Here is a 13817-nt window from a genome sequence, read left to right as displayed (position 1 = left end):
TAGCTCACTGCACCATCCCAGCTCAGAACCTGGCTACATGCAAATTAGTCTGTACCTGTCCCAGTGCATGATGGGAACAGGGCAAACCAAACTACCAAGCCAATTCTTATACTGGGAAGGAAACAAGCTTCCGGGGACCGGTTTCTGGCATCACAGCCTTCGTCGGCCCGGCTTGCCTGAATCCTGATGGTGCAATGAGCAAGGGACTCACGTCTGAGCATACCCTCCCACACAAAGTGTGGATAAAATCGATTTGGGAAAAAGGGGGTGGTGATGGACAGAGTTTCTGAATGATGCAGAATACTCTTACCAAGTCAAGAGATCATGGTTTTAATCCATCACCGTTTTGTAGCTCACTGCACCATCCCAGCTCAGAACCTGGCTACATGCAAATTAGTCTGTACCTGTCCCAGTGCATGATGGGAACAGGGCAAACCAAACTACCAAGCCAATTCTTATACTGGGAAGGAAACAAGCTTCCGGGGACCGGTTTCTGGCATCACAGCCTTCGTCGGCCCGGCTTGCCTGAATCCTGATGGTGCAATGAGCAAGGGACTCACGTCTGAGCATACCCTCCCACACAAGTTGTGGATAAAATCGATTTGGGAAAAAGGGGGTGGTGATGGACAGAGTTTCTGAATGATGCAGAATACTCTTACCAAGTCAAGAGATCATGGTTTTAATCCATCACCGTTTTGTAGCTCACTGCACCATCCCAGCTCAGAACCTGGCTACATGCAAATTAGTCTGTACCTGTCCCAGTGCATGATGGGAACAGGGCAAACCAAACTACCAAGCCAATTCTTATACTGGGAAGGAAACAAGCTTCCGGGGACCGGTTTCTGGCATCACAGCCTTCGTCGGCCCGGCTTGCCTGAATCCTGATGGTGCAATGAGCAAGGGACTCACGTCTGAGCATACCCTCCCACACAAAGTGTGGATAAAATCGATTTGGGAAAAAGGGGGTGGTGATGGACAGAGTTTCTGAATGATGCAGAATACTCTTACCAAGTCAAGAGATCATGGTTTTAATCCATCACCGTTTTGTAGCTCACTGCACCATCCCAGCTCAGAACCTGGCTACATGCAAATTAGTCTGTACCTGTCCCAGTGCATGATGGGAACAGGGCAAACCAAACTACCAAGCCAATTCTTATACTGGGAAGGAAACAAGCTTCCGGGGACCGGTTTCTGGCATCACAGCCTTCGTCGGCCCGGCTTGCCTGAATCCTGATGGTGCAATGAGCAAGGGACTCACGTCTGAGCATACCCTCCCACACAAAGTGTGGATAAAATCGATTTGGGAAAAAGGGGGTGGTGATGGACAGAGTTTCTGAATGATGCAGAATACTCTTACCAAGTCAAGAGATCATGGTTTTAATCCATCACCGTTTTGTAGCTCACTGCACCATCCCAGCTCAGAACCTGGCTACATGCAAATTAGTCTGTACCTGTCCCAGTGCATGATGGGAACAGGGCAAACCAAACTACCAAGCCAATTCTTATACTGGGAAGGAAACAAGCTTCCGGGGACCGGTTTCTGGCATCACAGCCTTCGTCGGCCCGGCTTGCCTGAATCCTGATGGTGCAATGAGCAAGGGACTCACGTCTGAGCATACCCTCCCACACAAAGTGTGGATAAAATCGATTTGGGAAAAAGGGGGTGGTGATGGACAGAGTTTCTGAATGATGCAGAATACTCTTACCAAGTCAAGAGATCATGGTTTTAATCCATCACCGTTTTGTAGCTCACTGCACCATCCCAGCTCAGAACCTGGCTACATGCAAATTAGTCTGTACCTGTCCCAGTGCATGATGGGAACAGGGCAAACCAAACTACCAAGCCAATTCTTATACTGGGAAGGAAACAAGCTTCCGGGGACCGGTTTCTGGCATCACAGCCTTCGTCGGCCCGGCTTGCCTGAATCCTGATGGTGCAATGAGCAAGGGACTCACGTCTGAGCATACCCTCCCACACAAAGTGTGGATAAAATCGATTCCACATCATGCACTGGGACAGGTACAGACTAATTTGCATGTCGCCAGGTTCTGAGCTGGGATGGTGCAGTGAGCTAAAAAACGGTGATGGATTAAAACCATGATCTCTTGACTTGGTAAGAGTATTCTGCATCATTCAGAAACTCTGTCCATCACCACCCCCTTTTTCCCAAATCGATTTTATCCACACTCTGTGTGGGAGGGTATGCTCAGACGTGAGTCCCATGCTCATTGCACCATCAGGATTCAGGCAAGCCGGGCCGACGAAGGCTGTGATGCCAGAAACCGGTCCCCGGAAGCTTGTTTCCTTCCCAGTACAATAATTGGCTTGGTAGTTTGGTTTACCCTGTTCCCATCATGCACTGGGACAGGTACAGACTAATTTGCATGTCGCCAGGTTCTGAGCTGGGATGGTGCAGTGAGCTAAAAAACGGTGATGGATTAAAACCATGATCTCTTGACTTGGTAAGAGTATTCTGCATCATTCAGAAACTCTGTCCATCACCACCCCCTTTTTCCCAAATCGATTTTATCCACACTCTGTGTGGGAGGGTATGCTCAGACGTGAGTCCCATGCTCATTGCACCATCAGGATTCAGGCAAGCCGGGCCGACGAAGGCTGTGATGCCAGAAACCGGTCCCCGGAAGCTTGTTTCCTTCTCAGTACAAGAATTGGCTTGGTAGTTTGGTTTACCCTGTTCCCATCATGCACTGGGACAGGTACAGACTAATTTGCATGTCGCCAGGTTCTGAGCTGGGATGGTGCAGTGAGCTAAAAAACGGTGATGGATTAAAACCATGATCTCTTGACTTGGTAAGAGTATTCTGCATCATTCAGAAACTCTGTCCATCACCACCCCCTTTTTCCCAAATCGATTTTATCCACACTCTGTGTGGGAGGGTATGCTCAGACGTGAGTCCCTTGCTCATTGCACCATCAGGATTCAGGCAAGCCGGGCCGACGAAGGCTGTGATGCCAGAAACCGGTCCCCGGAAGCTTGTTTCCTTCTCAGTACAATAATTGGCTTGGTAGTTTGGTTTACCCTGTTCCCATCATGCACTGGGACAGGTACAGACTAATTTGCATGTCGCCAGGTTCTGAGCTGGGATGGTGCAGTGAGCTAAAAAACGGTGATGGATTAAAACCATGATCTCTTGACTTGGTAAGAGTATTCTGCATCATTCAGAAACTCTGTCCATCACCACCCCCTTTTTCCCAAATCGATTTTATCCACACTCTGTGTGGGAGGGTATGCTCAGACGTGAGTCCCAAGGGCATACCCTTGATTCCGGTCCAGGGAAGACATGGCTTGGCAGTTCGGGCTGGACTGTTCTCATGAGGCACAGGGTCAAGACTGATTTGCATATGGCCATGTCTGAACTGGGGTGGCGTAGTGGGCAAAAGAACGATGGATTTAACCCAGATCTCTTGACTGGGGGAGAATGTCTGCATTGTCAGCATTCCGTCCATCATTTGTTTGTTGTAACGCTTTTCACCCTAAGTGGGATGGGTATGCCCAGACGTGGGTCCCGTTCTCACTACGCCACTGGAGTCAAGCTATTCTGGCTGATGAAGGCTGATAGCCAGAAACCGGTCCTAGGATGCTTGATTCCGGTCCAGGGAAGACATGGCTTGGCAGTTCGGGCTGGACTGTTCCCATGAGGCACAGGGTCAAGACTGATTTGCATATGGCCATGTCTGAACTGGGGTGGCGTAGTGGGCAAAAGAGCGATGAATTTAACCCAGATTTCTTGACTGGGGGAGAATGTCTGCATTGTCAGCATTCCGTCCATCATTTGTTTGTTGTAACGCTTTTCGCCCTAAGTGGGATGGGTATGCCCAGACGTGGGTCCCGTGCTCACTACGCCACTGGAGTCAAGCTATTCTGGCTGATGAAGGCTGATAGCCAGAAACCGGTCCTAGGATGCTTGATTCCGGTCCAGGGAAGACATGGCTTGGCAGTTCGGGCTGGACTGTTCCCATGAGGCACAGGGTCAAGACTGATTTGCATATGGCCATGTCTGAACTGGGGTGGCGTAGTAGGCAAAAGAACGATGGATTTAACCCAGATCTCTTGACTGGGGGAGAATGTCTGCATTGTCAGCATTCCGTCCATCATTTGTTTGTTGTAACGCTTTTCGCCCTAAGTGGGATGGGTATGCCCAGACGTGGGTCCCGTGCTCACTACGCCACTGGAGTCAAGCTATTCTGGCTGATGAAGGCTGATAGCCAGAAACCGGTCCTAGGATGCTTGATTCCGGTCCAGGGAAGACATGGCTTGGCAGTTCGGGCTGGACTGTTCCCATGAGGCACAGGGTCAAGACTGATTTGCATATGGCCATGTCTGAACTGGGGTGGCGTAGTGGGCAAAAGAACGATGGATTTAACCCAGATCTCTTGACTGGGGGAGAATGTCTGCATTGTCAGCATTCCGTCCATCATTTGTTTGTTGTAACGCTTTTCGCCCTAAGTGGGATGGGTATGCCCAGACGTGGGTCCGTGCTCACTACGCCACTGGAGTCAAGCTATTCTGGCTGATGAAGGCTGATAGCCAGAAACCGGTCCTAGGATGCTTGATTCCGGTCCAGGGAAGACATGGCTTGGCAGTTCGGGCTGGACTGTTCCCATGAGGCACAGGGTCAAGACTGATTTGCATATGGCCATGTCTGAACTGGGGTGGCGTAGTGGGCAAAAGAACGATGGATTTAACCTAGATCTCTTGACTGGGGGAGAAAGTCTGCATTGTCAGCATTCCGTCCATCATTTGTTTGTTGTAACGCTTTTCGCCCTAAGTGGGATGGGTATGCCCAGACATGGGTCCCGTGCTCACTACGCCACTGGAGTCAAGCTATTCTGGCTGATGAAGGCTGATAGCCAGAAACCGGTCCTAGGATGCTTGATTCCGGTCCAGGGAAGACATGGCTTGGCAGTTCGGGCTGGACTGTTCCCATGAGGCACAGGGTCAAGACTGATTTGCATATGGCCATGTCTGAACTGGGGTGGCGTAGTGGGCAAAAGAACGATGGATTTAACCCAGATCTCTTGACTGGGGGAGAATGTCTGCATTGTCAGCATTCCGTCCATCATTTGTTTGTTGTAGCGCTTTTCGCCCTAAGTGGGATGGGTATGCCCAGACGTGGGTCCCGTGCTCACTACGCCACTGGAGTTAAGCTATTCTGGCTGATGAAGGCTGATAGCCAGAAACCGGTCCTAGGATGCTTGATTCCGGTCCAGGGAAGACATGGCTTGGCAGTTCGGGCTGGACTGTTCCCATGAGGCACAGGGTCAAGACTGATTTGCATATGGCCATGTCTGAACTGGGGTGGCGTAGTGGGCAAAAGAACGATGGATTTAACCCAGATCTCTTGACTGGGGGAGAATGTCTGCATTGTCAGCATTCCGTCCATCATTTGTTTGTTGTAACGCTTTTCGCCCTAAGTGGGATGGGTATGCCCAGACGTGGGTCCCGTGCTCACTACGCCACTGGAGTCAAGCTATTCTGGCTGATGAAGGCTGATAGCCAGAAACCGGTCCTAGGATGCTTGATTCCGGTCCAGGGAAGACATGGCTTGGCAGTTCGGGCTGGACTGTTCCCATGAGGCACAGGGTCAAGACTGATTTGCATATGGCCATGTCTGAACTGGGGTGGCGTAGTGGGCAAAAGAGCGATGGATTTAACCCAGATCTCTTGACTGGGGGAGAATGTCTGCATTGTCAGCATTCCGTCCATCATTTGTTTGTTGTAACGCTTTTCGCCGTAAGTGGGATGGGTATGCCCAGACGTGGGTCCCGTGCTCACTACGCCACTGGAGTCAAGCTATTCTGGCTGATGAAGGCTGATAGCCAGAAACCGGTCCTAGGATGCTTGATTCCGGTCCAGGGAAGACATGGCTTGGCAGTTCGGGATGGACTGTTCCCATGAGGCACAGGGTCAAGACTGATTTGCATATGGCCATGTCTGAACTGGGGTGGCGTAGTGGGCAAAAGAACGATGGATTTAACCCAGATCTCTTGACTGGGGGAGAATGTCTGCATTGTCAGCATTCCGTCCATCATTTGTTTGTTGTAACGCTGTTTACGAACATGGGCACCCAGTGGGTGTCAGGATTTGCCATCACCTGCCCCACTGGCATTACAACACATCAGACAATAGGGTTTTGCAGATTGTCCGGAGGGGCTACTCCCTCCCCATTGAGACTACTCCTCACTTCATGTCACCTTGTTATGACAGGCTATCTCTTCTCCTCCAGGAAGTGATGGCTCTTTTGGCTAGAGAAGCCATAGAGAGGGTGCTGATGCCAAAAGTAGGTCATGGTTGCTATTCCCATTACTTACTGGTGCCCATGAAGGACGGAGGATACTTTTCTGTAATTCCAGTTTTTCTTTGGTTGCATGACCAGTGTTCCCATTTCTGATCTCCATTTGTACATAGGTTTTTGAAAAGTTTGCAACATATGTTTCCTTCCATTCCTTTCGTTGTGCACCACTGGGACATCAATCTCATCCACACTTTCCTTACGTGTGTTTCCTTTGAGCCTCTGCACAATTGTCCACTCAGGCTCCTTACCATCAATTTGGCATTTCTCTTGCACTAACATCTGCCTGGAGGGTCAGTGAGCTTCAGATCTTGTCACCCAAGCTCCTTATCTTAACATCTACCCAGACAAACTGGTCATTCGTACGAGAGCTTCCTTTCTTCTGGAAGTAATCACTCCATTTCACTTAAGCCAAACCATCACTCTGCCTACTTTTAACGCTCCGCCTCATCCCTCTAAGGAAGAGGAGCAACTTCACCGTTTGGACCCAAAAAGAGCATTGTTGTTCTGCCTTGATTGAACGAAAGAGTTCCGGGTGGATGACCAACTCTTCATGGGGTATGTTGGAGCGAAGAAAGGATGGGCAGTGCAGAAGAGGACCATCTAGTGATGGATCTTACTCTGCATCAAAATTTGCTATGCACTGCATGTACCATGATACAAAGGAGAAAACTTTTCTGGGTTATGATGTAGTGTCTGGCCTTACTCTTTTCCCTGCCCAAACTGTTTTTTATGACCTCCTCTACCATTTATCACACATTCCTAATGTTCCTTTTTGTAAAAATTGCAATCCGTCCCATTGATTACACTTTATCCGGCCCCAGGCTGAGATTACAGTTCAAGCCGGAGAGTACGGCCCTAGCCGTAGAGTACGGTCCAGGTGCGGAGAGTACGGTCCGGGTGCGGAAATTCCGGCCCGAGTTTGGACGTAAAGTTAGGAGTCGTAAGTGCATTCTGTGAATACCAAAAATCGTAAGTGTCTTCTGTGAATACCAAAAGTAGTAAGTTTAGGATTTTGTCCCAGATTAGTTCTGTGAATCGGCCCCAAGATGACTAAGACAAGAAAATGCCCACTTTCTAAATGTGGTATTTTTAAAATTGTAATTCAAAATCCAACTTTGCCATAAGAGAGGATTTTTCATTACAGTTCCACAGATACCAAACCTAATCTGGTTACCTGCTCCCATTTTGAAATTACAGTTTATTAAATGTAATAAGGTAACTCGAATGTTATCCTGTGGTAGTTTTCCACTACCAGGTCATGTAAAACCTAAAACTACATGTCCTACTTTTTAAATACATTGCTCCCTACTCTGTGGCTGTTTATGGCCTACACTAGATGCGACTTATATGTTATAAAAAGGAAGGTTTGGGCCTTGCCAAAAGGTTTTATTTTGCCAGGTGGAAATGGCAGTTTAAAACTGCACAATCAGGCTGCTATGGCAGGCCTGGGACATGTTTTACAGCGCTACTTAAATAGGTGGCACAATAAGTGCTGCAGGCGCACTGGTAGCATTTAATTTACAGGCCTTGGGTACATTTAGTATCACTTTACTAGGGGCATATACGTAATTAAATATGCTAATTGGGTATAAGCCAATGTAGCCATTTTTTAAGGAGTCAGCACATGCACTTTAGCACTGATAAAGTGCACAGAGTCCTAAGGCCAGCAAAAAAGTAGTCAGCTGAAATGGAGGAAGAAGGCAAAAAATGTGGGGAAAGATCACCCTAAGGCTGACAGGTCTAAAAGCCAGTCTATTCAGTGTTGAGGGACAGTCTTATGAATTGAAAGGTCATCTTATTGAAACAATGTAGTAAGGTAGAATATTATGTGGTGATGCTGGTTAGGCTTCACCATGCAATACTGTCACAAACCCCAAAGATGATCCTTGGATTCACACTAATAAATCCTTAGCTTAGTTCTGATAGTGTGGCAAAGAGCAGTCAGGCTTTACTAGAGGAACATGTGTTAAGCATTTCAGAGTACTAACATGGATGATAACTAATTAACGATAAGTAATTGACACGACTCGAGAAAAAAATCTGACACTAATTTATAAAAATAGAGTGTATTTTTAGCTTAACTAAGACACCAGAATAAATGGAATAGTATACATATAACCAAAGTTATACATTTTAAAAGCAATATAAAATTAGTGCAAAATAATACATTTAAAATGGGTAAAATACATAGCGGTCAGTGGGGAAAACCACTATTAACAATCTGTCACTTGTAGGGCGAATTGTGTGGCACCCTTGTTGGATAAAGGTGATGTGGGTCCCATGACCAGGCCACGACAGTCAATTTAATTTTACCTGGCCCGTGGAGCCCGGGTGCAGAGTTGTCCTGGCGGTCCCTGGTGCTGAACGCAAGCCATGGAAGAGCTGCTTTTACCGCTTACACGGTCCTGCGGGGCAACAAGATGCAAAACACAACAGTAAAGTGGTTGCTAACATTGGTCCAAGGTCGAATGGAGATCCTTGTAGGTACAGTGTTGAGTGAAGGGGTCGGTTGTCAGACTGGCATCCAACAAGCTTTGGCGGCAGCGGTAATCCTTGGAAAAAAGTACTTTGGACGTCCGGTGGTCCCGAGGAGCACGGTAGTTGCCTGTATCTTCGTCAAAGGCAGGACTACAGTTCACAAAATGCACTAGACCATCTGGTTTGTGATGATCCCACGGAGGACCCGATGGCCAGCGATTCTCTGGATCCAGAGCGTTTATTTACCTGCAGTTTGCCGGGGACTAGTGCCACTATTCTAAGGGAATCTGGGTGTGCTTCAGGCTTCCACATGGGTCCCTCTGCCTGGGGGAACTGAGAGTCTTTTGCTTTGTGCAAGTTCTGTTGATGCAGTCATGGGTCTCTTCTTTTGTCCTCTTTGGGGCAGGTTCATTTCTGGTGTCTGGGTAGCCCTTAAATCCTAGATTTAGGGGGGTTAGGGGCACAGGAGCACATAGCCAATGGACTGCTAGTCCCTGCAGCTAATGCGCCCCTCAGGTGATCACATCCAGGGGAGTAGGTCGCCTTTTCTTCCCTGAACCGCACTAAATTTACCACTTTTAAAAATGGCAGAAGCACTCCTTTGATGTACAGACCAGGCAGCTTAGCCTGGAGGTGTGGCTAGCCTTCTGGCGTTGTACACATCCTTGACTATCTAATTTCCTGCCTGTCTGGGTTCAAATATGCCTGGGACAGGGGAGGGCTGTTTCCTACGTCGGGAGTGAGCCCTGATGCATATTAGAGACAGTGTAGCCTTTGAAGGTCACCAGGCTTTTGTTCCTGACTCCTGGTAGTGTTCACATTGCCTGGCTCGAGGTTAGAATCCTCCCTTAGTGGCAATAAACTGGGTCTGCCAGCCAGAGTACAGAGAAGCTGGGCAACCAGGTGCACAACCTTTAAGGAAGCCACATGGGTGCATGCCACATCGCCCTCAACACAAGATTCTTGTCAGGGGTGAGAAGGCACGTTGTTTGATACCAACATATTGAGGCGGTGCCATAATGGAGCTGCCAACCTCGGGTATTCCCAGGTGCCATCCCATGTTATCCTATGGACCTTCTATCACTTATAGTGTCCTTTAATGGTAAAGGGCACATTAGGGACATATGAGCTTGCACTTAGGTGTCCACACTTATAATATATTGCATCCTGCCTCCTGGGTTTTAGGAGACCTTCCTTAGGGGGTGACTGATCTATATTACAGGCAGTATATTGACTCTGCCACACATGGTGAAGGCAGAGTCGAGTTTGCACAGCCCCTGCAGTCTGCAATGGCAGGCCTGCTGTCATTAGTTTTCACGGATCAATCAGGGTGGCACAAACAGTGTTGCAAGCCCTGGGGACCCTGTTACCACCCATGCCCTGGGCACCCCTGGTACCATATACTAGGGACTTATAAGGTGGTTAAAGTCCCTGTCAATTGGGGATTCCAATTTACACATAGCAGTTTTAGGGAGAGAGCACTGGCACTGGGGCCTGGTTAGCAGGCTTCAGTGCACATCAGAGTCAACAACCAGCATCTAGTAGTCCAAATGGGGGCAAAAAGTGGGGGGACGTCTGCAGAATGCCCTGGTTTCTTACAAATCACTAGACTATGTGCAGAAGTGCCACAAACTGAAAAGATGAAAAATGTCTATTATATTGCAATGTTCTGCTGTGTAGCACACCGTGATTCTCAAAAGCATGTTGAATTTAAATTAATTTATTGAATGCTTTGTTTACCCCAAGAATGTCCTGACATCGAAAGGTTGGCTGGAAAAGACCAGGAGTCTAGAAAAAATGTTTGTATAGAAACAAATATGTTTTATGTACGTTTCTGAAAAGAAAATTATTCTGTTGGAGTGTACAATAGATGTCACCTTGATTCAGACTGGGGCTGCCAAAAAGAAAAATATCAGTCTCCAGCCCTGGATCTTTTCCTTTGGGACTGTCTTGTGGACTCTAAGAACAGAGCATAAGTATTGAGTTGGTTTGTATGACCCAAATTTAGATTTCAAACAGATGGGACCTTCATCATTGACTACCCTAATAACTAGGCAAAGGATTTTAAATGTTTATTTTTTTAGTTATTGCAAGTCAGTGCACAAACTTAAGGTATGATGTCATAGGAGTAATTCGCGGTTGATCAAGAATGAGACTGGCTTCCACACTCTGAACTACCTGTAATCTGTGGATATGGCATTGGGGACTTCCCAAACACAGCGAATTTCCAGAGTCAAGGCTGGATAGAAGTGTGGCTAGAATCCTCAATGTATGGCTGGCTACATCTTTCTGTATATTTTTAGGTAGAAATAAACCAGATGATACCACTTTGTGTATCTGATTGGAAAGGCAGCGAATGGTCAAAGATACTGAGACTGGAGGGGGAGAAGTCCACAATGCACTTTGTGTCCTGTCCTTTGCTGAGCCATGGACAGACCCTCCAACTACAAAATCAAGGTTTTTTTCTCTGTTTAGCTTAAGTGTATTGGCATTCATCCAGCTGGCAATAGCCACCAAGCATTCAAATAATGTCTTTGCGTTTCCTGCAAAGCCATATTGTGGGGTGCTGAGAGATGAAGTAAGATCAGTGTTGCTTGGCTGGCTTAATTCATTGTCCATTCAGGGTCATTGCAGGATAGAGATCAACACTGTGACTGTATTGTATAAGAAGGGGTAAAAGCCCGATTTTCCTGCATCAGGAGTTTGATTGAATTAAAAACATAAAAATATCTTTGTTGACATGTTTTCCCAAGATTTCGAACATCTTAAAGTGTAGGTACAGTCATTACATGTGGCTATAATTATTTGAGATGTTAGGGCCTGCCCTATATTTTTAGGTCGAGCATTCGAGACCTCTTGTATATACTTTAGTATATACTTATATGTGTATGTACTTTCTGGGCTCTGGAGTTGAGCCCTAGGACTTGTCTGCTTCCTCTTATGGACTTTTTTTCTCTTCAACTGCCTCTATTTAACTGTCTTGATAGAAAACGACCAGTAGAGGTCAGTAAAATACCAGAATTGCTTTCTGCTGAGGGACTTTCTTTTTAACATTTTCTGGCAACTGCCTCTATTTAACTTTCTTCATAGAAAACGACCAGCAGGGGTCAGTAAAATACCAAAATCACTTTAGCATTCTCTAGATTCCAATTCATAGACATTGTCTTCCATGATTACCCGTAGACAATAATATTTTTTTCAACTCTTATATTTTCAGTGATATGACCACCGAAGGCCCTCATTTTATATTAAAAACAGAGCTTTGGATTCCAACAATTTTTCATGTTGCCTGAAGGGCGGTGATCTGAGTTTAGAACATTAAAACAAAATTCTGATGTGATGATACACCATACGTAGCCATGCTTGGCATTGGAGAGGATTTCTTGTAGCTGTGATAAAGACCATTGATACAGATGGATAAAATGGGCCCACCAGGGACTGTGGACAATGTTTTGACATTTGATGTTTCTCAAACAAGACAAACTATAGGTTATGGTCTGCTACATGAATGGAGCATGAAACAAAGGGACAGAGTCCTAACACAGAGCATGGGTACAAAAAGCTGGAAGCGTCTGTAAGAAGATCGTCACCAACCCAAATATTAAAATCTCCTAAAATGATATTATATTTATACACAGCAATCACTAGAGTACGGAAGGAAGGCATGTAAGTTCCAAATTGGCCTGCTAGCTCAAATAAAAAGTATGCCATATAAATACAATGAGCTGAGATCTAGATCTTAAATCCCAGAGTCTTCACTCGCAGTAATCTATCAATTAAAAAAAAATGACAACATTCAAGGTTTCTTTAAAAATCATAGCTAGATCTCTTTTTATCTTCCCTTATCAGAGGTATGTTGCAGAAGTATGTCACTGTGAATTACTTTATAACCTGGAGAAACAGTAACAGGCAGGTCTGACCTCGAGACCTCGCAAGTCTACATTTTCGTCAGAAACCAGATTTCCGATTTTAAGTCTAATGTGGGATCGGATCTGCAAGTTTTAACTTGTATTTCGAAAGTGAACTCATGGCAAAAAGAATACAATGAAGCTTTCAAATAGTAAGTGATTACACTAGGCTTATTCGTGGGCTCGAAAATTATGTTCTTGACTTACCAAAGTATGGTATCCGACACTAAACTACCCACCCCCTAAATAAATGGTGTGCTACCGAAAAGGTGTTTGTGTATAATTATTCTAATGTTTCTTGATTTATTTTACTTTCTAGCTGAAATGTTGACGTTTTAACATTTCCTTGTCTATAATTGCCTAATGCTTTCTTTGGTGTCATTAGGTTATACATGCGTTGAATCAAATATTTCTCCATTTTCTTGGCAGGGCCAAGATTGTGATATCCCAATTCATGCCTGCATCAGCAACCCGTGTGAACATGGTGGAACGTGTCACTTGAAAGAAGGAGAGAAAGATGGATTCTGGTATGCAAATTTCATAATCAGCAAACACTAATATGACTTAATGACTTAAGACTTTGGGATTTTATATATATTATATAATTATATATATATATATATATATATATATATATATATATATATATATATATATATATATATATATATATATATATATATATATATATAATTTGTGGATTCATTTCTGAATCCCCTAGTCAAAACACTTCCCTCGTACATACAGGATACAGGTGATTTCCTGAGGAGGATCTATGATCTTCCTTGGGAAGATGCTTACTTACTAGTAACTATTGATGTGTCTACACTATATACAAGCATCAGGCACACAGATGGCCTGAGAGCAGTGGGGCACTTTCTAGATACCAGATCAATTAAATTCTGGCCACATACCCAGATGATAATTAGGATGGTTGAGAAATGTCTGAACAGCAATTTCTTTCTTTTTGAAGGGCAACTCTTCCACCAGACCTGTGGTACGGCGATGGGCACCTGCTTCGCCCCCAGCTATGCGAATTTGCATATGGGCTGGTGGGAGGAGCAGGTGGTCAGAGTACAGTACCACAGGGAATGGGACAACCATATAATGCAT

The 13817-nt window shown here is 45.7% G+C and overlaps 1 protein-coding gene across 5 annotated transcripts in view; it reads left to right on the top strand.

Moving 5' to 3' along the window:
- SLIT2 (slit guidance ligand 2) overlaps positions 1-13817 on the top strand; it is a 689918-nt gene that overhangs the window by 563881 nt on the left and 112220 nt on the right. For all 5 annotated transcript variants that reach the window (XM_085642360.1, XM_085642359.1, XM_085642358.1 and 2 more), the window contains one exon: positions 13134-13231. In XM_085642360.1, the coding sequence (XP_085498486.1) occupies positions 13134-13231 (98 nt within the window). The remainder of the gene's footprint in view (positions 1-13133; positions 13232-13817) is intronic.

This window comes from Triturus cristatus, chromosome 2_2, assembly GCF_964204655.1.
Source record: "Triturus cristatus chromosome 2_2, aTriCri1.1, whole genome shotgun sequence".
NCBI lineage: Eukaryota > Metazoa > Chordata > Amphibia > Caudata > Salamandridae > Triturus > Triturus cristatus.
Note: the sequence above shows the minus strand (reverse complement) of the source record. Positions and strands in the feature narration are given on the sequence as shown.